Below are 24,705 nucleotides of genomic sequence, written 5' to 3' on the forward strand. Positions count from 1 at the left end.
TATTCTTCTCTTCCTCCCACAGCCAAAGACAAATCAGAGAAGATTTTCGCCTTGTCTTTCGTGAAGCTGATGAGGTACGACGGGACGACCCTGAGGGACGGCGAGCACGATCTCATCGTGTACAAGGTAAATGGGGAAACATTCCAAACGCAGTTAGCAGTCAGTGTGTGGTCGTCTGGTGTGTTTGTTACTGGATGTCCTACCCGCTGGGCTGACCCACGCTCCTCGAGAACATCGCCACAGCGAAGATAAATCCGAGGTGAAAAATTGGCCTGTCGTTTTATAAGCTGACGTGATAATAGCTTCACTGCCTTCTATGGAGGCTTGTGTAGTCAGTATGCATCAACCCCCACAGTGAAATAAAATTACTTCCCAATTAAAATCCCTTGTATAATGATACCTTTGCGTTGCGGAGCCTATTTATGTTAATTAAAAAGTTAATGTGACGAAAAATTCCCAGTTAGATTTTTCTTTCCCCTTATATTTTTCTATTGCTTTTGTCAGTCAAGGCTGTTTGACATTGAGTTTTTTCTTACTACTCTCTCATGCAACAACTGGCAGAATAAACTTGTTCAATGAAGCCGTACACAAGGTACTTAAATACAAAAAAAATGCAGTAAAAGAACATAACACTGCATTACAGTACAAACAGCAGATACAGATTTCAGTTAATCCGCAGAAATTAATAAGATCCCTGAACTAGCTCGGCTGTAAATTGTGTAATGTGCTGACAAGTCTCATCCCCGAATACCAGGCGGAGGCAAAGAAGCTGGAGGACTTGTCTCTGTACCTGAACCTGCCTGCCACGAAGCTGGAGCTGGAGGAGAAGGGCTACTCCGCCACCGGGAAAAACACCCAGAACCTGGGCAACTGCACCATCAGCAAGGACTCCTTCCAGATCGCCACCCTGGTCTGCTCCACCAAGCTCACGCAGAACGGTAACAGCATCTACACGTCTTCACTAAGAGCTGGGGCTTGCTTTTTAGCAAAAACACTCACAGCAGAATGTAGGAAACCAAATGTATAAATAATATATGATTCTACGTAGCGCTGTGTTGCAGCACTCTTGCCGGTGCAGGAAACTCACAAGCAACATGCAGTGTTAAGATGCTCACCACAAACAGGCTGTTCTGTCTTAGTTGATGCACACGATAGACCGACACAGCCTGAACAAGCTTCTCCTCCATTTTCCCGGTTGCCAGAGAGATAAGTCTTGCCAGGTCTAATTAAAGCCTTTTTTTTCTGAAAAAACATAGCAGCCACACAAAAACCTGGGTGACGCGCTTTGCTCAAGGCGACCACATGCTGTTGGATAGGCGCTCATTCTCATAAGGAACAATGGAAAAAAAAACAAAAACACTTGCTTTATTTTTTATACATTTTCCATCGGTGCCAGACTTGTCCGACCTTTCAACCTTTCAATCGCAGCCTACTTTTTTTTTTTATTCCTTCAAACACCCTCTTGAAAATGTCAGCGCTGTGATATTTGCGAAATATATGTCCAAAACATTTTGATATCCAAGCAAGTGTGTTTCTCCATCCAAGCACAAGTGTGGGATTTTCTGAATAACTGCTGGGTAGTTGGGCCGTGTACCTACATCCATGCACAGAACTAAAAGGCGAGGCGTGCTACTGTCAGTAACACACTGCCTTTAAAACACCTCTCTACAGATTTAAAATGTGCTGTAAACGTGTCATAATAATGCTCTGAAAAACTATTGATATCAGCTTTTCTCATGTCTTAATTGGAAAATGCTGCATTTGGAATCAGGCCTAATTTGAAATAACCATATCTAATATGTTGTTTCCATGACCCATTTCAAATTCTTGCTCACCTTAGCTTCACGTGACACTGTCTCCTGTAAGACATGTGTCCCCAGTTTAAGTCAGAAAGCAGCGTGTTAACTAGGGACGGGCCACCTGTGTACAATTGCTTGTGTGTGCGGCCCGAGAGGCATTAATTTCAGCAGTAATCATTCTCGCATTTACTTCAAAAAGAGACTTTTCAAGCATTTTAGTAGACCCTGGATTTCAAAACCAGCTTTGGGCCACAGCCTCCGACTTTGAAAGACAGATTATCCGTGCAGAGGTGCACATATATCACTTAAAAGTAGGACTCCAGGACGTCTGCCACCCGCCGCACCTTCCACCTGGTCTTTACACGTGTCCCATACTTGGCTGACATTGGTCCTCGCTTTCATCCTTTTCTCCTTCTAACCTACTTTCTCTTCCTCAGCTCTCTCCTGTCAGTCAGTCTCAGTCAGTAGATTTCAGTCCATCAATTCTGAGCAGTGGACAGCTCTGCTCCTCTGTTTACTGCCGTCAATCAGGAGGAGTATTTCTTCCCCCAGGATGCTCCGAAGATCTACACTTATTAAACTAAGGAAATCCCCATCTCTGGATTGTTTGGATTGCGGCCTCTTGTGTTCCCCCTTCCCTTTTTATAAAGGTTTATAAATCGCAGACATGGTTGTGTCAGTGTGCATCGTGTGAAGAGCTGGTCTGCTTTATGTGACTGGTCGGCTCTGATTTCACCGCTACTCCAAACAGAACCATCCAAAATGTCAGCGTTGCTTTCATCTGCACTTGATGCATTGTGCATCCTTTGTTTTTTCTTTCTTTCTTTTTTTTTAATGCTCGACTGAGTCACCACTTTAATAAGAGCCAAAATGAAAGCTTCCTCATTTCTCTCTATGTTTTTAAGGCCACAGAGAGCCCTGGAATGAGAATGAAGAAGGGACAGATTGACCGCAGGCTCACTTTGACTGGAATTGGAATTAATTGTTTTACTCGCCGAAAGCAACACCCTGTTTTAAATAAAGGAGTGCATCATGTCCTTATGTTTTTATTCATGGCACCAGCAAAGATAATTCTGAATAGTCAAGCGAGGCAGAGTGAAAGGAAATGCTTGGAGTGCGCTGTCGAGGCAAATTAAGTTGCATGTGGTCTTTTTGCAGTATCAGAGTGCTCACTGAATAATTATTTAATTAAGTAAGCAAAAAGAAGCAATACAAACCCTTTTTTCCCCCTCTGAAGCTCAAGATGATACACTTCTCTTTTCAGGAATGGGAAATAAAATTAGCAACCATTTTTATGTTCTCGTTTTATCTCAACAGATTGTATTTATGTCAATAATTATCACCGCCAGGGAGGTCATGAGGTCAAGTTGTTTGATTGTTTAGTTTGTTTGTCAGCTGGATAACATAAAAAACTACTTAATGGACTTCCACGAAGCTTGGATGGAGGACGAGTCTTCATCAAGTTGTAATAAATTAGAATTATCCTGTAAAGAACGCCGTGGCACTGAGCGATTGTAAACATCAGGTAAGGTGACTTCAGTGTCTCCACTCACATTGCAGGAACGTTTGAGCTGCAAAAGTTTTACGTCTCTTGCACTTCTGCAACCATCTTGGCTCCTTTTTGTATGATTTAATAAAAAAAAAAAGACACATTGTTGTTGATCTTGATGCGCCTACATTTTTGGAAACGCGGGATTTTCACCTGACAGCGGCTTTGAAGAAGCGCAACAGCTCTCAGTCCGCATTGAACTGCAGCGGAAATCTTCGCTCTGCCAGCCGCCAATACTAATGCGGAGGCCTCGTGTGACCTTGTGGTAAATCTTTTCACTGTCTCGACAAAGACCTGCCAAGGCGAGAGAAGTAGATTTTCCATTGTCGCTCTCCTGGATGTTGCCCAGATAGCATGCACGATAAATGTCCATAAAGCCTCAGTAATGAGGTCACTGTGGACCCCTGAAGGATGGAGTGCTGCCGACTGTGTTGTGCGAAAGAGGGGGGCGTCGCATGTTGTTACAGTAATGCTCCCTTTGAGAGTTATTAGATTGAGTCTGCGGTGCAAGATGTCATTTAAATACATTCATGTGTTCCTTCCTGCTCCGCTCGGTGGGTGGTGAAGTCGGCGGATGAGCAGTTAGGGAGGCAGAACCTGCACACACTGATTACACTGGAAAGAGAAATAATGTTAGTAGCTCAAACTGACAGTATTTAGCTCACAAGAAGAAATCAATCAGCCCCAAATCAATCTCTCCCTGTTTGTCCACCTTTCTGCCTTCATGTGAGAGATACGGAGCAGTGTGCATTCTGGTGAGATGATTCAGTCCTACAGAAAAGCTCCACTGCTTTATATCATGCTGATATTTACCTGCCGCTTGGAGGTGGTAATTTGCAAGGAACCAATAGGAGCCTGGGGATCAGACCACCTCGTCACTACATTCTGAGTTTGATTAAGCACAGAGGTTTCAGTGTGTGTGTGTTCGCACAAGTTGTGTGTGTGTGTGTGTGTCCGGGATATGTCCTCCCACGCCAAAGCTGCAGGAAAAAGGTTTGTGTTCTGTTTAATAAAGCAATGCAGGGCGAATATAGCTCGGACTCTGCTGGAGTCTGCCTGCTTTTATTAAAAACCCAGAACCTCTTTTAAACTTCCACCCAAACAGATAACTCGCTCGGCAGCTCAGTCACTCAATCACTCAGTCACCCTCCCCTCAAGTTTTTTTCAACTTGACTTTCTTCATTATAATTCCAGGCACCTTTTCATCCAGCAGTGTTTTGTAGTTGGCAAACAGCAGACATGTGACTAAAGTCATTTGATCAAAATGACAAGCAAGTCCCAGTGTTTCTAACCTGTTGAAAAACTATGCCAATGAATTAACAGACAAACAAAAATGATAAAAATAAAAATAAATAATAATAATAATAATAATAATAATAATAATAAAATGAATTTAAATGCTCTTAAAAATCTCTTCCAGCTGAATCTAAGTAATTGGAGGATGCGAGTCCCCAAATACATTTGAAAAGTAAATATCTATACCTCTTTTTGAGGGGAAATCATCACTTTAGCTGGTAAAAGCACTAGCTCACATCTCATCTGAAGTGATATCCATGCTCCATTGTGCATTGAGGGTGTAAATGATTTATTTTCAAATTATTTGGGGATATTGGGACCTTCAGAGGTGTGTAAAGATTCCTCTCTCCCACCGACTATTTGAGTAACCATCCAAGGGAGAGAAAATTTATATACCAAATATTTGAACCCTTTTTACTATTTCAGTTGTGAAGACGTGCCTCTTTTTTCTGGTTTATCCCTGTAAATGAACCTGGTTGGTTTTGGAGTGTACAAAACCAACCAGGTTCCTCTCATTCGGTCAAAATTCCTTCACAGAAGAACACAGTGATGATGCTAACTGACCATTGGTTATTTAAGCTATTTGAAATGTCACATTGGAGTCTGGGATATTGCAAAGTACATTTTCCGTCATTTCCGGGACACATAACAAGTTGGTTAATTGTAAAAAAATAAAAATAAATAAATAATCAGCATATTGGTCAACAAGTGTGTCTAGAAATCTCCATCATGGGCTCAATTCACATTCACCTCAGCCTCGCTGGTTGCTCCAAAGTCGTTTTAACCGGAAGACTAACTCAGCCGAAGGGGAGGAAAAAGGCACTTGAATGCCCCTCGCAACAGACTGCTCGCTTCATACACATGACACCTCATCCCTGATCCCCACACCCAAGATGAAACACTCTTTTTAATTAAGCTAGATTTATGCAGGCGGTCTCCCGGCACTGGGAGCTCGTGTGAAGTGGCTGCTGGCTCTTCCCTGGGTATTTGCAGTGTGCTTCACTAAACGCAGGCTGGAGGAGAAGCCGAGTTCTAATGACAGCAGAGCTGGGAGAGAGGACCTGGCCTGCTGAAAGATGTATTAACATCCTGTTCCTACCTTGGTCGGGAGGAGAGAAAAAAAACTTCATGAAAATAGTATTTGTAATATCACGCTTTTTCTTGCATCACTGTGCTGACGAAGCCTGCACTTATTATATCCAAACACAAGGTTGTTACTGTTGAAGATGAAAGAACAAGTTATTCAAACTACTTGCTTGTAAAAAAAAAAATTAACAATGACATGCTCTTGTCAGGCAGGGTGTGCTGTAAACAAACATTCAAATGGTAATGTGTGAAGTCTTCTGCTTTTCAGCTGCGTACTGACAATGTAACCTATTCTCCCAGAAATAATTATTCCACCGCTCTCTGTCTGCCAGTTTGTAGCTTTTGAATTCGGCTGCCTGCAAAGACAGCCATTCTTGAGCAGATGTTATTTGTCGAATGCACTCTTATCTCCCAGGCAAACCAGATCCCAACTCGTCCTACCCATCCTCACTTTCCCATGCGCTAAACAGTGTGGCCTCTACCAGTAGTGCCCCCCAGTGGGACCAGCTGCCCGGTGACTCATTCCCATTTCATTCCATTTGTCCCTCTGAGGTGCTAAACCATCAATTTTCAATACCTCTCCTTGGGGAGGGGATCCCTGGTAGTTTTGACAGGGGTCTTGCGACTGAGCCACGATAGGTTGTCAGGTTTGCGGGTGATAGGCATCCATCACGGTGTCGCCATGCCTGATCAACTCTTCCATAGCCAATCGGGCATGGTGAAGGGGGCGAGGGAGCAGCTAGGAGTGAGGGTCCCAGGAAGGCCAGAGGGGAGTTAGGACAAATAATACATCATGATCTGGTATAAGGAGGTTAATCTGGACTCACTGGACTTTAATAAAAGGTTGTGATTTTATTTAGAATAGATTTAAATGCTTTAATGCTAAAAAAATATCAGTTTTCTCACACTGACCAGAGCTACCAAAGTGTATTTCAGCTCTGTCTGAAACCCTCTGTTTTAGCTCCTGTCTCTTTAAGTCTATGAAAAAACATTATAAGTCTCCAACCATTTCCTACTTCTAGCTGCTACAATGTAACACATTGCTGCTTTTCTAAGTTTTATATGATTGTAAATGGGATATGTTAAAGTTGTGGACTGAAAAAAAGTCTTAGGCGCTAGTAATGTCAATGATTCATATATACAAACTCAGAAAACATTTATCTTTTCGATAGCTGAATAAACAAAAAAAAATTAGGTCCCCTGAACACTGTTTGAAGCTGGAAAGGTGGCAGGGTCCACCACATATACGAAAAAAGCAAGACGGTATGAAACTGTTGTCCTTTAATGTCAGTTTATCTATTCAGTCATGAAAACAAAGAGATTCTGTTCATTCGGTTTGTTTAGGCACGACTTCATGCATTTACAGCTTGTAGTATTGCACATAAAAAAATCAATGCAACAGTGGCAGGGTTGTGAGTAATCCCTAATCTCCACACAAGGTAGCTCTGCTGACACCTCTTTGGTTTGACAACACTCCATTAGAGCCACAGAACACTTTAGACACCTGTTTCCCAGGCGGAGTGGGAAACTCATCTTGACGTTAACTACTGGTGAAGTTGTCCTCTAGACTGACTGATGTGTCTCAATAGTCTGTGTCGGCACATTTTTGTAAAAAAACAACTGTCTTCCGTCCTCAGAGCAGATCTGACTGACGTCCACGGGGCCTTAACAAATCCACATGAGTGCATTTTTAAAGCTCCCGATTTGATAATTTGCCAAAGGTGGTCTGAACGAGCCCTCCCTTGTGTGTGATTAATCGCATCATGACTCATCCTGTTGTGCCTAAATTAATTTTCTGCCGTTGAAGTGAGGGATCTAATTGAATGACTTGCACTGTATTTAAAACATTTATAAACTGACTTGTGTGTGTATGTAGGGGGGAACTTAAAAAATGACTGACCTCGGCACCAACACGTTAAATTCAGATCTGCCTCTCCATCTCCTCATACTGTATTTCCGTAGGCAGGACTAACTCACTCTTTGTTGTTTTTGTTTGTTTTCAGTGGACCTTCTTGGCCTGCTGAAATGGCGCTCCAACACCAGCCTGCTGCAGCAGAACCTCCGTCAGCTGATGAAAGTGGAAGGTGGCGAGGTCGTCAAGGTCAGAAAGTCTTCCATGCAGCTGATAATTACTAACGCTTTATTTGTCTCCATGATCCGGCACCATCAAAAACAGGTGGATTTTAACAGATGATTGTGTCCTTGAAAATTTTGCCTGGATACAGATGAACAAAACCCCCCCCCAAAAAAAGACTATGACCTAAATGTTAGTGTTCTTAAGAACTAAAGCTTCCTAGCAACACTTTTCCAAACGATTTCACTGCCTGTCAGAGCAAACAGGTTTCCTTTCCTTGATTTCTTTTTTTAAATAAATGTCTACGGCAAGCACCGCACGCGGCGTTCAGGAAAGGAGGAGATGACCTGCTGTCAGACATCTTGGGCAGAGGCCCTTTAAGTGCTCAGCAAGGGGCAGATGAGTAAAATCACCCTCCAGACAAAGTTTTACACAAACTGGTTGGGGGGGGAGGGGGGCCAGTGGAGTGCGGTGTATCCAGATCAAGTCCTTCTACTCAGACAGTGTTGATCAGGCCAGATAGATGCTTAAACACAGCTGGACCAGTTCATTAAACCACAGGGGTGTGATTATTATCACCGCCACATTAGTGCTCCATTCTACAAGGCACTGCAAGGCTGTCGGTGTGCAATTAGAAACGTTTTCTAAGACATTTTATCAAAACTGTACACACTGTTATGGATGTCGACTGTATATTCGATATCATGCACAAATATTGGATGAAGACATGACATAAATCTAGTATTTTATAGGCTCCTCAGGTGTGATGTTATCATAATACCCCCCTTTTCTTCCCCATCCCCCTGATGTGATGCCGTGTCTGAGTAAACAGGCCTCACCTCCGTCGAGCAGTGCCAGATTGAATGGTGCTTCATACTCGGCACAGCGCGCACACGATAGGTTTGTTTTGCCACTGAGAGCGTGATGAATCTCATCCATCCCGAGATGACAGACGAAGCACAGTATAGAGCGACAGCTCTGTTTTCCGACACCTTTACATCTGTTTTCACTGTGCCTCAGAATGGGCTGAGTAAATGGAGCATGTTTCCCCAGAGAGGACGGGTGTATATAGTTAGTGTTTCTTGAGGAGCTGCTGACAGGGAAATTATTACTGTCTTCATAGAGCTATATTGGCTCGCGTTAACAGCGGTAAAGGGTGTGTAATGGGGAGCACTGTCAGAGCAGGAGTTCACTTACAAATGATAAGTGAACTCCATGTTCACATTAAACATGGTTGCATTCATCATATTTGGATTTTAGCTCAGGACAAGAATTGTTATTGTTCAACTTTCGACTGATTCTTCTCCTTATCAGCATTTTAAAAATATCAATATTATGATGATGATGATGATGATGATTTGAATTGTATCATCCAGCTCTCATTGGGATGTTTGTTCAACATATAGCAGTAATGAACAGGTCAAAATCAATCAGACTTATACTACTGAGAGTAAACAGTGGCATAAACAACATACATAACCAAAACACTATCATTGATAAAATGCAGAAATAAAAAGCTGTCAACGATAAAGTACATTATTGATCACCAGTCATCCCCCAAACATCTCCACCATGCACCTGTCGGGAACGTAACACCACCCTGTCCACTACAAACAAAAACTACAAACTTGCGTGCTTTTTTACGCAAAACAAAGACCGGTCCGTGTAACTGCTCTTGGTTTGCCTTTTAAGCACGATTCCTACAAATAAATCCACCCATTGATCGCGAACCGTTCAGGAAGCGATCTTTTTATCGATCAGTATGAGCGGTGAAATCATTTGGTAACCATGGTTACAGGTATGCACGTCAGAATGGGTGTTTTCCCTGATTAATACTGTTATGGAAAATGCTGTTATAACAGCTGTGTACTTGTCAGCTTATTTAGTCCTTATAAAAATAGTGTGTGACGGCGATCCCGCAGGAACGAATCATTACTCTACAAGAAGCCTCCTCTTCGTCTGGTCTCTACCCGTCGTTATTCACAGCATGTGATCCATTTGCAGTCTGCTAATTATTTTCATCAATTCTTTCTACGTGACACCAACTTAATGTTGTCGTTTTTATTTTCTTAATTATCTATTTATTGTTCCTTTTTAACATGACAGATACAATTCCTCAGTTTTATCTCACCGGCTGGATGTTGAAATTGTCATCAGTTTGACTCTATTCGGTAGAGCAGTGAAAGGCTGAGACTTTTCATAAATGTTTTGTTGCAATGTTTTATTGTCGGCCTGCCGTAACATACTGCGCATCTTGTCATTCCAGTTCCTGCAGGACACTCTGGATGCTCTCTTCAACATCATGATGGAGAACTCTGACAGCGACACGTTTGATACTCTGGTGTTCGATGCCTTGGTAAGGACAGAAGCTGACGGTTATTGTCAGCAGGGATAAACGCTGAGACACCTTCGTGGCTCGGACGCAAATGCGTTACGGTGCAGGATCTTTCATATGCTTTTGTTTTGACGGACATCTCTGCTCTGTGCGCTGGCCCTCTTTGTTTGTTTGTGTCGATCATTTGCAGCTCTGTCTGTTCAAAGCTTTGACACTTAACTGTGAGGATAAAGTGCTTCTTTCTGGAGCAGACAGTTAACGATCAGAGGATCATGAAAATATTGAGGAACCATCATAAAGATTTCTTATGTACTGTGTTTTGAGCATTGTTTATCCGTGCAATGAATAGTTTGTAATAATTTCAAACATAAGCTGTGCAAGAGAAGAAAAAGGACATCTTCCCTTTGCTACACACCTTAGCTCCCCACAGGAATGTTGAGTGCGTGCCAGGGCTATGCCTCGGAGGAGAATGCTTCAACTGAGACACCTAACTGCATCTCTGTAAACACAGCGCTGTAGTGCAGTCCACAAGTATTTTGGCTTTCATTTATTCTTGTTGTCCTGTTCTTGTACTTGAGCACTCTGGATCTGTAATGAAAAAAGAATGAATCCAGGGGTTGACTTAAAGCTTTGATAAGATAATATAATACATTTTTGTTCATACAATACGATTGCTAGAGTTTAAATCAGCAGCATAAACGAAAACTTTCTCCAACACCGAACTAACCTCAGCTGCTTTCTCATTTTATTTCCCATGTGTTATATTACAGAGCCAAAACAATAGAAAAAGTGTTGCTGTCTGCATATTGTAGCTCGCAAACTGTTCCTTGTTGCTTGTAAATAAGTTAACACACGCACGGTATCCTGTGTGATACCGCTGCTTTACAGTGCCAGGGCAGCGCTCGTATTAATGTTGTAGCTAACATTTATGGTCTCGCTTTCCCGCAAGATGGAGCATGAAGAGGGCAAAAAAGAAATTAGCCGGTTACATAACTTTATCATGTAATAAATCGAGTGTTTGTAACCAGTGAGTTGACAAAGCACCTGGCAGAATCTCCAAAGAGCAATTTTCCCTTTCAGAGAGAGGAGGTAGAAACGTTGATGTTGGGTGTCCTAGATCAGAGTGAGAGAAAATGGCTTTCTGCTCAAACGCCATCCTGTTTAATTTCCCAACATTTTTTTTTTGTTCTCTGACAGGTGTTCATAATTGGGCTTATAGCCGACAGAAAGTTCCAGCACTTTAACCCCGTTCTGGAGACCTACATCCGAAAGCATTTCAGCGCCACGCTGGCTTACACGTGAGTCAATTACCCTCTTGTCATTAAAACGTCCCTGTTGCACTTGTGCAAATTCTATCACATTTTGTTATTAGCGGGTTTGTCAGACCCTCCCTCTGTATGATTGTGTTTGAAGGAAGCTGACCAAAGTCCTGAAGAACTACGTGGACAACGCTGAGAAGCTGACGGAGCAGCTGCTGAAGGCCATGAAGGCTCTGGAGTACATCTTCAAGTTCATCGTCCGCTCCAGAGTCCTGTTCAACCAGTAGGTCCCAAAGCACATGATGTGAACATATTGTGTTGTTTGTTTCCGTGTACCTCTTGTTATTATAAAATACGAGTGGGGAAATTTGTCTTGGACTCATGCGGTGCACATAGAAGTGCCTCCACAGTGGAGATAATAGCAATCAAACATATAAACAGAGCAGCACATACCACACTTACCATCAGGAGTTACCCACATTGCACAGTACAGTACTGTACTACACACATTTCACAAACTGGACAAGCAGCGACGATACCACCATAAGATATTGCACAATCACTGCAGCCTCGAGCTGAATTATTTAAAATCTTAATTGAGGTAGGCACAAATGAGTTTTTATAATGGTTATGTTTGCACTGGGCTGTTCTATATCGTCTGCCGGAGGGCAAAAGCTCACACTCGGCATGGAGGATATGCAGTGGGTCAGACAATATGTCAAATAAGACGTTTGTCAATATATTTCATTTCGATTTTGTTATTTTTCCTTAAAGAAGTATTTCCACCACTGGAAAGATTGCAAGTGCATGGCATGGGTTGTCTAAGCAGTAGAAAGACTAAAGCTAATTATTTTGTTTTACAGTGTGATCAGAGTTTTTTCAGCTTCCGTTTTTCACAATACGGGAACAAGATGACGGTCATGTCCAGTTCACTATCTTTCTGTATTGCAGCTAGTTTGGTGAAGTATGTTTCTGAAGACATTTAAGGCGAGAAATAGGCAGTGTAGTAACAGAATCTTGGCTTATAGTTTTATCTTCATAGCCTAGTTTTGACAGTTTGGTTGGAGTTTGGTAAGATGACCATCGCTTTACTGTTGTCTATCCAGCTGTACTCTTTTTATATTCCTGTATGCATGAGTACAAAGCCATTTGCTTGGAAAAAAGTGGGAGGCTCTGAATGCAGACAAAGTGGAACATTTTTTACCTCTTTTTAGTTGTAAAAGCTGGATCAAACTCGACCAAGGTCCTGTTTAGAGATTCCCTCCACACATTTTAAGACATACATAAAATCTAATGTGTGTCTGTTTATACCTTTCCCTTGTACCTCATTCAAGTTTCCACATCACACCTGCGTACGCTGAAAATCGGAATGGGATTGGCTCCGAAAACTGTTTGTGATGTCACAAATCATGCTCTTAAAGTCAGATTTACAATGAGCGCAGAGAAAAACTGACGCCTTTAGTAATGAATGTGAAAACAGCCCACCTACTTTGGTGTCAGTGAATGTTCTGTGCAACACGGATTGTGGTGTCGCTGTTGCTTTGGAATAAAGTTGAAACAGGTTAAAAGTGGATGGTCTTAGGGTGAGGTCATTTCAATGGATGTATTTTTAATTGGCTGCGGGGCAGTTAAATGGATGATAATGTTGTAGGGCCCACGGAATGAAGCTGTTGGCGGCTGAGGGGCTGATGTATGATCCTGGTCTAATTGAGTGTGCAGAGTTTGATTGGTTTTCTGCCCGATGTCTAGAGGACGCTCCGTCCTTTACCTCACGCATCAGGCGACGGCTACGTCACTTGTCGAGCTGTCCATGTTCACAGTGTGTGCTAAGTGGTTCCTGTTGCAGCGTAGCCTCGGAGTAGACATGCTGTCTGTGTTGTTGTCATTGAAGACCGGCTTTTTGTTGGTTGCCAAAATCAGCTCTGTCGGGCCTTTGTTGTTGAGTTTGACTTTGCCGAAGCCTTTTATGCAGCTCTGACAAGGAAGGTATCAAGGCAACACAAGCCCGTTTGGCTTTTTCATGGAAGATTTCTATGAAATGGCAGACCGGACACCATAATCATACACATTCCCCCTGCGACTGAAAACTGGGGTGGCTGTCCGGAGCTCAATCTGCTTCCTAGATGCTGCAGGTGAGAGGCAGCTTTTAGTAATTGTTGTTGTGTGGGAGCTATGAGATGGATGCCTCTAATCCCATGATTTCTATAAGCCCTTGACAGTGACTATCCTGGACCATGTAATACCCGCAGCCCCGGGAGAGATTGTGCCACCACAAAACCCACCTCTCTGGAAGAAATCCATTGAAATCTGAAGCGGTGGGAGCAATTCACCCGTCTTTGACCTGCCGGATTTTTATTTTATTTTTTTGTCTTTTTAAATCGGAGTGGTTGACACTTTGTCGTAAGCACAGCGCGGCTCATTTACAGTTAATACCCAGTTTGTGGAGATTAAGGGAATGAAAGACATTTGCATTTTTGGGGGGGGGGGATTATGGAGGAAAGTCCTGCTTTGTGTTTTCCATTCCACTTAGAATTTGTGGGATGTGGGTTTTACTTTCTTTTTCCCATTCTATGATAATTGGCTTTTGGCCACTACAGTCGCTGGGCAGCATTGGCGCCACATAAACAAACCAGCAGAAGAGGCAATATAAATACTATGTCCAGGAAAGATTAGAAAGTAAAGTCGCTGAACCCTAATGTTTGCTTTCTGTTCCTCGTGTAGTATTCCAGGGGAGTCATTAGCATAGATCATTAATTTTTCTGATTTTTGTTTTCCGCTCGACAGCAGGCAGGTGCTTCGGGGTCTTGTCACGTTGTTTTAAATGCTAATCTGGCTGGCAGCAAGAGTGATGTCTGTGGGTCTGATCCAATAATATTTGCATTGATAACGCACACGGGCCATTCTGCTGGCTGCTTTTAATGATTTAACAGGGAAGCATCAAACTCCTGTCACATCCACCACGGGCGGGGCTGTTTACACAGGGATGAAACAAACAACAGCCTTGTGATCATCTGCCAATGTAATTCTCTACTTCATCTCCTCCCAGGCTCTATGAGAACAAAGGGGAGGCCGACTTCATGGAGTCCTTGAGGAACCTTTTCACATCCTTTAATGAAATGATGAACAGTAATTCAGAGAACACTGGCATGGTGAAGGTAGGCCGACTATCGCACTCATCCAACTGCATGCCATCACTCAAACCCCCTGCCAAGAAGTATCTGCCGCTGTGTGAATAGTAAATAAGTGCTGCTGTGTGAATGGGTAAATAAATCTGCTGTGATTTGCTTTGGATGACGGGCTCTGTAATTGGAGATGCATGTGTCTTGTTAGATGAAGCTTATTAAACATTAATACGAGGGCTCTTTCGTTTCATTAACGTTCTCTTATATCCTGCAGCAATGTGTTTTCTTCACCTTTTGCGCCCCCTCCCTGATCTGGTCTCTCATTAGTTCTCCATGTGACCTTGTTAGGGCTGCACATAACATGACATTAAGTATTTAGGGGCCATCTTAAGTAGGTTAAAAGGATAGTTTAACATGGAAAGGAAACGCACTCATTGGCTTTCTTGCGTAGAGTTTGATAAGAAGATCGATAACACTCTTATGTCCGTGTGATAAATACATGAAGCCACAGGAACTAGATGGTTAGTTTAGCTTAGCATAAAGACTTTAAATGTAGGGGAAGCAAAATCTGCGTACCTGCCCCTCTGAAAGTGTGCAAATTCACACACTATGTTGTTAATTGAAGCCATACAAAAAGCAGCATAGCAACAAGTTGGGATATTAAGGGGAGGTTGTGCACGACTATTACCTATTTTTTATGCCAGGAAGTAGACCAGCACGAACAAGATATGTGGTTGGTGAACTTTTAGAGCTGTTTGTTGTACCCGAGCCAGAGTAGAACCAGGGTAGCAGAGTCCAATGCTAAGCTACACTAACAGGCTACTAGCCATAGATGAGTGGTATTGATCTTCTCATCAACTCCAGCCGAGAGTCTTGAAGATGACGTCTGCATCGAAGTCTGGAATCTCAATACTTTTAAGTTTGGACAGCAATGCATCTACAACAACTGTAAATCTTAACTTATTCTTTGATCGTATGTGTCCAAATTCTTTAATTATTGTTTGTGTAGAATCAGTCATATAGAGTTAGTAAGTTAAAGAACTTGTGTGCAGCCCTATAGCGTTTCAGATTTGTCTTGCAGCCGCACGTTATATATGTTTGTTCTGTCGTCTTGTACTTTTCTATATGTGTGTTTGTGTTTTTTCATCTTTCTCCATTTCACTCTGACCTTGACTGTCCTGTGGTCTGGGGCTCCTCTGGCCTTCTGCTCTTTAGCTGCTCCTTAAGGTATTTATTTCACTGCCTCGTTCCATCCGCCTTTAAGCTTCTCTCCATTGTGTTTTCATTTTCATTCTCCTTGACCCCCAAAGTCGTCGACTCCACACTTGAAACAAACACACAAGCAAATATTTTTTGCCACTCGGTGCAGATTTAAAACTCGAGACCGCACATGCGCACACACGCTCATGTGCACACACCTATGCTTTCAGAGATAACATAATCACAGTGCACACGCACCTTGGCACACCTACAGTAGATCCATGTGCACGCTCAACCATAGGAGAGGCTCAGGAGTCAATTAGGAGTCAGCTGCTGTGTAATTGGGTGAGATATTAGCTTTACTGTCAGTAAATTAAAAACTGATCTTGAGGAACGGGCATGAAAGCGAAGAATCCTGGTCCCTTCCCAAGTCCGCCCTTGTGAAAGCACTGTGACAGGTGGAGGCTAATGAGCGGTCCCGTCGTAGCTCAAGTCTGAATCCTGATGAACATCTGGACAGACCGACACACGTGCCGGGCGAAAAACTTGTAAAACTAAACACACAGGTGGGCTTCACGTGACTGTGAGGCACATGAAGGAGCAGGGGCAAGAGACACAACTCCACCGAGAGTATGAGTTAGGGCTGCAACTCACCATTTTCTCTCTCAGTCGATTGGTTATCGGTCTAGTAACAGCCAGAAAACTGTGATAAATTACAATGTATATTTCCCAAAGCCAACGGTGACGTCCGTAAATGTCCAGTAATGTCAACAACCCAACCATGCTAAGTTACGTGTCATAGAGGAGTAAAGAAACAAGAAAATATTCACATCTTAGAAACTATCAGAGAATCAGAGAATTTTGCCTTGCGAAATGTTCAAAGCCGAAATGATTATCAAAACAGTTTTTTACTACTTTCAGTTGACAACTAAGTGATAAAGTGTTTGGGAGTGGCAGTTCACAGAACACACACACACAACAGGTGTTTACTTTGTCATTGCTGAGAACAAAGCACAAACCCAAAAAGGCATTCTGTTACGATCGCTCCTTCAAGGGGTAAACGGATGCTAAGTGAATCAAAGTCAAACGGCACCTTTAGAAGTCCTTTTTCAGTCTCAGACAGGTTAAGGTGTGGAGCTCTGCATATTAAAGCACTGAAAATATCCAGAGAGGATTCCATCCGAAGGTCATGATTATATCCAGATGTTCAGAAGAACTGTTCCTCTTTTCACCTCCTTTCGCATCATTACACTCCCTTGAAGTCAGAAAAAAAAATATTTTCTCTAGTTTCAGCTTCCCTTGAATGTGGCTAATTCCATCCATTCCACGTCTTTTACGGAAATAACCTGTGCACGTTAACAAACTCTGGGTTGTACCAGCGTCATCCAGTGTGCTACATCTGTGCGGCTAATGGACCTGTATGAGACAGACTGGCACTGCCGCTATAATCTGCACAGATGCTGTATAAACAAACAGTGTACAAACGGCACAATCCACCTTGGCCTCGCATTTAGCAGCAGTCACTTAGAGAGGGAAGTGTCGGCTCGGTTAATCATCCCCATTATAAATGGGCTCTGCAATCAGCCACTGGGTGCCTCGCACTTGATGACTTCATTATCGTATCGATGGGCGAATGTAGATCTGCATCTGGCTTCGTCTACTGATGTATCATTGCAGAGAGATCTACCTTTGGTCCCGGTTTATTTATTGCAAGTCTTAACACCATCAATTGCCCCCAGGTAGACTGAAAGGACATAATGAAGCATAGCTATACACAGTGTTGCAATTTAGTAGGAAGGATCCAAATGTAAGACTCGAGGCAGACGGAGAGTTGAAACAAAAAGACGGCTTAAAAAATGTTCAAGTGAATCATATAAATAATTTAAAAAATGCTCAAGCAGATGACAGTGTTCAGGTAGAGTCGATTAGAAGCATATCCACTGACATACGCAAATACAAAACTAAACAAAGCACGAAACAGTTAAAGCGTGGGGAATAAAGGCAGGAACGCAAACACAGAGGTGACTCAAGAACCACAACAGACAAACCGACAACAAGTCAGGGAACACACAGGGACTCATTACACCAGGGCTAATTAACTAATAAAACTCAGGTGTTTCATTATTGATGAGTCCTTGAATTTACCTGAGGTAAATACAGGCAGGAAAAAGAGTGAAGGTCGTCGTGCGTCGGATGTCTTTTTCACGGCTCACATTCATCGTCTGCAAAGAAAAGCCATGCAATGCATTCTGGTAGCGGCTCGTTGTGTTTCAAGAGACGGTGCGTCGCGTTGCCTCCTCCTTTGCATAAAGTTGAAATGTGACTACTTTATGCAAATCAGGGGCGTCTGGCGAAACACATTTTGCTGAGCTATTTTTGGAATATAAACAAAAGCCTTTTTGCCTTTTTTGGTCCGGTTTGGAATCCTAGAGCAGCGGTCCACCAGTGGCCAGTTTGTCCAATCAGGTGCAGCCAGGATGTTTTTTACATGGTTACCGGAGGGTGTGGCCTGTTTTTGTCAAGCATGCGAAACTGCCCTGGCGATAAATGTCGTTCCTGTGAACACCTTTTGTACCTCGATAAAGACAAATACAGGAAGTGTGAAGTACGGCGGGGAAACTTCCAACCTAAAACAGGAAGTGACTAAACGAAAACCCAAAACCACGACACCTGGCATATCACACAAACTATCGAAACTGGACATATTGCTCGTCAAAGAAAATAAAATGCAATCCTTTTTAATCAGCTGTTAAATCGGATCTACTTCCATCCCTGAAACAGAAAAAGGAAAAGACAGAATCGGCTTTATCAAGCTGAAATAGACATGCAACAGCACACATTTACATCTGAAAAATACTGTATTACATAATGTGGGATGGAGTAGCTTACTTAATACCAATCATGACTGCAGTTATTATCTCAAAGCTGAAAATGATCTGCTAATGATTTCCTTTTCTTTCTCTGCCTAAGGGTGCTGCGCTGAAGTACATTCCCACTATTGTCAATGACGTCAAGCTGGTCTTTGATCCAAAGGAACTCAGGTAATTTAATATGATCCACTGCATATTTGTATACTCTGTTGTCATAAGAAAGACACCTGCCTCACACAGGTGTTCAGCGATAGAGGAGCGCTTGTCATCACTGCAGATTATACAACACTCCGGTACCTATTTATAAAGTTTTTTTTTCTTTGTTCGGGTGAGACTTTAATTTGCATCCATCTGTGAGTTTCTCAAACAGACGGCGCGTTGCCGAAGAGCACTGCTGCAGCTCATTAAAGCAAAGGTTTAGAAAATGTTCTAATTGGACTTAAATGTCATTTTGCCGGAGAATAAAAGGAGAAAATCTTGCTTTTGTTATCTTTTGTTGTTGTTCTTTTAAAGCTTGGATTAGAAATGACATGTTTAGATGTTTACCGCGAACAAGCTGACTCGACGTATAGACTTGCAAGCCTCAATTAGCCTCTTGCATGGCTCGCCTCCTCCCTACCTGGCTGTTTTTATCCAACAACTCAACATTCAGTCGTCGTACTGTGATGGACACTAGTTAAAGATGCCCAGGTTGCCGCGGAAACCACTGACTGCTCCACTCAAGTGTCCATTTCAGTTAATGTTGTCTAGCGTGAATGTCATCTGCTGTGGCTTCATGCTCATCTTAATGATAAATGACTTCTGAAGTATCACACGCTGATTTTTGCTGTGCCACTACAATGTATCTATGTTGATGATTCATCCTCATCATCTGCAGTACTTGTTCTTTCAGTAGGGAATGGACTGAATTTCAGAAGACATTCATTGCCTTTCGACCAAAACTCTTCATGTTTTTTTTTTGGGTCATCGTTCCAAAAAAACTCTCTCTGAGACCTTAGAGGACATTATGTTTGTGACAGATGCATCATGGGTGCGCCCTTGATTTTCTGTCCCGTTTGGATGTCTTTAATCATTAATGCTGAAGGGACGCAGCACATTAAGAAAAATGGAACGGCCTCATTCATGGGGCAAAATATTTTCTACAAATATGCAAAAACAAAGGCTGCAAGTGAGAGTTCATGAACCAATGTATCAAATCAAACGTATGAATTGTATCATGATAAAATGTGTGTCCTGTTCTCAGACAGTTATATCAACGGAAAGGACTCAGTCTGGTAGGAAGCAACCGTCTGATTTTTCTAACTGTCGGTAAAACTCATCTCTTTTTCCTAATTATGTAATACATCTTCAGCCAGAAAATTAAAAATGAAGCCTTCGAGAAATGGTAGAGCTCTATCATTGGTCCGTCTCGGTCAGATATTATCTCAGGCTTTTCATGCATGATGCCCACTGTTGTTTTTTTTTTTTAAACATTTAGATTGGGTAAAATGTCCCAACCACCAGGTGCAAGACCCTCAATGCCCTGTCAGCTATTCCAGTTGATCTTTATTGTTATTTGAGATACGGCATCATAAATTCAGAATGACAGAGGGAAGCGAAGGTGCACTAGGTACCTCTGGCATATCAGTTAAATCCTCTTATTCTCAGAAAACCAGACAGGTAAAACAAAAGTCTTTCAACTAAATAAGTTGTTAGAAATACTTATACAAGACACATTTTGAATAACATTTGTGTAATTCTTTTTCAGTCACTGGAAACACATCTGTCCATTCCAGTGGATCTTATGTGCTAAAGGGTATATTCTGCCTATTTAGATTCAACCTTAGTTTGTGTTTTAATCAAAATATAAGAGATAATTTACACTTAAACGGCACTATGAAATAATCTTCCGACTGTAACTAAATATACACGTGTTTTATCTTGATATTGGTCCAATAGGCAGAATTTAGCCTGCACAGATGTGTTGTTTCATTCTCAAAAAAAATGTTTTGCAACAACAATATCATTAAAATGTGTATAAAAGTATTTCTGACATCTCCTTCAGAAATAACACAAATTGGGAAAAAAGTTATTGTCATTTTTAAAGAATGAACATCAGTAATTAAATAATAGTACTTTCTAATTTAATAATTCATGCAATCAAGGGCAGAAGTCATCCCATCAGCGCTCAGAAACTTTACACGGTGAAGCTAAAAAGTGGCGCTAATGGGGGGGGAGAAATAAAACCAGCAGTACCTTTTCACCCGGCAAAGACTTTGTATTTGATGATTGAGTCTGTTGTTTATCATCTTGCTGCTGAATAAATGCCAAAAGATCAGACACCATGCTGCCAGGATCTGTCCTCCTCCGCTTAATCACATTCCTCAGGCAGAAACCTTGTATTCCTGCACATTATTTTAACAAACATTAACACCTGAAACACTCTTGACACTATTTTTTCTGGCAGCTCATAGACTGGCACAAGTAGCACCACTACATGTGAGTATTTTCCAGACCTTGAAATTTGCTTCGCCTGTTCATTTGCAAGCACTCAGCAAGGAGCCCCCTTTCCAATTCCACAGCAGAGTCTGGGCCATACAGGACCGCCGATCCCTGCCACTCCGCCACTATCACTGCCTCGGTGAGAGGGGGGAGGTCTTTTATCAGTGGTGGAAGTCTTTCAGTCTCTCAGCCCAACCAGCCCCGTCTGCCTTATTCTGTTCAGCTCAGTTTTTTATTTCTCAGATTCCTTCTCCATTCAACCCGCCAGAGTACCTCCTTCTCTGTGTGGCATTGACTCTGTTTCATTTCAGCCGAACAAAATGTTCAGAGTGTTCATTCTTGTAATTGTGTCATTCATGATAAGGCACACAAGAAAAATCTAACCAGAAACCTCTTTACATATTTGGATTTTATAGATAATGGACTGACGACCTCCACACACACTCTCTCCGTACTTAGCAAGTAAGGAAAATGTTGTAGAAAAGATTTCTTACAGTTTTATGACATTTTATAGACTAAGCAATTATTCAATTAAATATGAAGATAATTGGCAGATTAATTGAAGATAATTATTAGTTGCACTCCTATTGCACAGCCACGACTTTGGCATTGAAGATGATTGATAATATTTTTGGGTCACACCTGGCCTTCGGCCCTATTTGTGTTGGAGTTACCTGGTCGAAAGTAGAATTTTCACTCTAGCAACAATGACGTGAGACAGCAATAACGCGCTGCTACGCGCTCTGCCATCTTTTTCTGTTTGTGGAGACGACACGAGGAAAGCTTTTGATTTCAGCTTTAATTCTGAGAGCCATGGTCCTCATGAACCCATTCACTTAGCCATAAATCACAGGGCCTGGCTCTTTTTTCCTGCCTGAGCAAAGGTGGCATCAGCTGTTCCCGTTGTTAGCGCAGACCTGGCTGAGCGGCTGAGCTGGAGGCAACTAAATTGAAGCCTGGGGGTGGGAGTGTTTCATCCCCTGCCAGAACCCTTTTTCTCTCCTCCTTGAGCCTCAGCTTGCCAGCATAACGAGCATCCGGCCTCCTCATTGAGTAAAAAAAAAAAGAAACTGTCAGCTTTATGTGTGTGCGTGAATGCGGATTTATCTCTCGGGCTCTTAAACTGTTGAATGCTCGTGGCTTGATGTTGCTGCGTGTCGGTTGGGAAGGTGAATAATCGGATCAGAAATATTTAGTTTTATAGCGTGCATTGGTATATTGAGCTGTATAGAAGTAGACGTCCTTCTGGACAACAGCTTTGTGAGAGAGGGAAACAACATTTAAAGTCTCGAAACCGTCGGAGCCGAAGGTCACACACACCCACACAGGTGTTTTCTTTTATTCATGCTGATTAGACACTCGGGGCTCTGGACAGTGTGGGTGTGCACACTGTGCTTGACTGACACTTCTCTGACTCGACCGTCAGTTTTGTTGAACCCGTCGGGGAGCTCGAATTTTTAGTACCTTTTTAAGAACCTTTAGAAAGATAATTTTTCATAGCTCAGCCCGGCTTCATCCATTTCAATAGCAATATATATGGTTATATACTGTGTGAGGATCTCTGCGTTTAGTCAGGAAACCTTTTATAGATTACATACTCTTTGTGGTTACATAAAATCCTGCTTCTTCTACTCTGTTTACTACAGCCATGCATGATGTTGCCTGTACTGCTCTCTCTTTATGAGATGTAAATGCTAGTTTATCCTCGCCTTATTTGGATTTTCTTTTAAATCTTTTGCCAAACTTCCCTTTAAATTCGCTAGAGACTTGGATGGAAGCAGAGCTATTGATTTGAAACATCAACTGCTGTCCTCTAATCCAATCAGAACCAGCAAAATCTATCTACCGAGCCGTCTCAGAGTTCATCCTAGGTCAGTTCCTCTGGCTCGGTTGACATATCTCTGTTGTCTTTCGCTGTATGTTTTCCCACCCTCCAACCCGGAGCCAGGATATCTGAGAAGTACCTGTGTGGGTGTTGCAGAACCTTTTTTTTTTTAATTGTGTCTTGGATGATTGCTCGTGATGGGAAGCAGTCAACCATCCAAAGCCGTCCAATCAGTTTGACCTTTTTCTTCCTTCACTGTCCTCCTCCTGTCTCCGCAGCAAGCTGTTCACCGAGTTCATCCTGAAGGTTCCTCTGGGTCGCCTGGTGAAACAGAAGCTGGACTGTCTGATTGACATCGTCCACAGCGATCTCTTTACTCATCACGGTGAGAGCACACACACACACACACACAGGACAAAACAACCGCACTCACAGTTCTTCAGTGCACGGACCTTCACTCATGGTGCAGTAATATAGGCAATCACACACAGCAGCTTCCCCCCCCCAGGCAGCCCTGTGTGAGCCCACGGTAAAGGTCATCAATGGTGAGATGTAGTAAAAATCCCTCTTTCTTTCTAAGACACTTAAGCATCCCCATTATTTAACTCAGCTTAACTATCAGTGTCGTATTATCAGTTATCCCATCTACTCCAAGTCTCATCCCCTCTATTTGAAATGACCTAATAAACACTTGTAAGAAAAAAGGATTTGATATTTAGTTCTTTGCTCTTTCCTTGTCTCATCATGATGGCACTCCTCTGCAACACTTTCATGACACAGCTGGGCACTGTACTCTTCTATACTTTGACCAAGTTGTGTCATGTAGTAATATACTTACCCACAGACAGGCTGGACCCCCATGCTTTACTCAAATCAGTGCACCGTGCTCCCTCTCTCCAAACACTTGCTGAGCTGCTTCGCGCAGGTGGTGGTGTTCTTGTGAAATCCCCCTATTTTCTTTAAGATAAGAAAATAAGATTGTGAATGACCTCGTCAAGGCATTAAACCAGTGATCCGTGAATCTTTACAAATCCAGATACGAGTCTGACAGTATCAGAGCGGTCAGACGTCAAATCATGACCTCAAGATTGAAAGTCGAATCCAATTGTGAATTCAGAAAATTGTGACACCCCTGTTACTGGTGTTGCTGGCCTCCATGGGCCCCCAGAGCTGCTGGGCCCTGTAAAGCTTCCCCCCTTTCCCCCCTCTTAGGAGCGGCCCTGTGTAGTAAGGCCACAGATACAGGGCAGGGATGTCAGAATGGAGAACTCGCTGCAGCCCAGCCAGCCTGGGGCGTCCTGCTCCGGTGATGGTTGAGGGGCCAATGTTTTGGCCCGAGGCAGCCGCCCTCTGAGGCCATGTTAGGTCAGGCCCTGATTTAGAGACAAACACGCTCAGAAACATGCACACGCTGTCCTGTGGTGGCAAATTAAATGCAAAGTTCCTAACCCGATAAAATGGCAACAGTGATTTAATGTGGCTGGCAGGGACAACACATGCCTCACAGCAGTTGACTAAGGTAACCAACAACAAAATTAGCCCACTCGCACGGCTGCTCTCTGCCTCCGTCATCAGCAGATGTTCGGTTCAGCATGAATGTACAGAAAATAAATGATGAAATGTAATTTTGACAGAGTGCAGTGAGACGTTTGTCCTATTGAATAATACCTGATGATGAACCTGACAGAGTCTTAATGATCCAGTCCTTTCATTCTTTAGGAAAATGAAATCCTCCTATTGGTGTTTTGGCTGGTTTAGATGAGCAGCTATTGAGGGACAATGTTCAGTGCCTGGACCTCTGGTAATTGC

At 42.6% G+C, this 24,705-nt stretch overlaps 1 protein-coding gene across 4 annotated transcripts in view; it reads left to right on the plus strand.

Annotated features, from left to right (window-relative positions):
- The window catches only part of dock1 (dedicator of cytokinesis 1), a 206,031-nt gene that overhangs the window by 48,018 nt on the left and 133,308 nt on the right, over positions 1 to 24,705 (plus strand). For 2 of the 4 annotated variants that reach the window (XM_030400621.1, XM_030400623.1), the window contains exons 17-26: positions 23 to 126; positions 755 to 938; positions 7,734 to 7,831; positions 10,071 to 10,160; positions 11,337 to 11,437; positions 11,553 to 11,681; positions 14,445 to 14,553; positions 15,736 to 15,747; positions 18,691 to 18,761; positions 23,175 to 23,281. In XM_030400621.1, coding sequence (XP_030256481.1) covers positions 23 to 126; positions 755 to 938; positions 7,734 to 7,831; positions 10,071 to 10,160; positions 11,337 to 11,437; positions 11,553 to 11,681; positions 14,445 to 14,553; positions 15,736 to 15,747; positions 18,691 to 18,761; positions 23,175 to 23,281 — 1,005 coding nt within the window. The remainder of the gene's footprint in view (positions 1 to 22; positions 127 to 754; positions 939 to 7,733; positions 7,832 to 10,070; positions 10,161 to 11,336; positions 11,438 to 11,552; positions 11,682 to 14,444; positions 14,554 to 15,735; positions 15,748 to 18,690; positions 18,762 to 23,174; positions 23,282 to 24,705) is intronic. The other 2 variants (XM_030400622.1, XM_030400624.1) reach the window with 1 other exon arrangement.

This window comes from Sparus aurata, chromosome 20 (assembly GCF_900880675.1).
Source record: "Sparus aurata chromosome 20, fSpaAur1.1, whole genome shotgun sequence".
Lineage (NCBI taxonomy): Eukaryota > Metazoa > Chordata > Actinopteri > Spariformes > Sparidae > Sparus > Sparus aurata.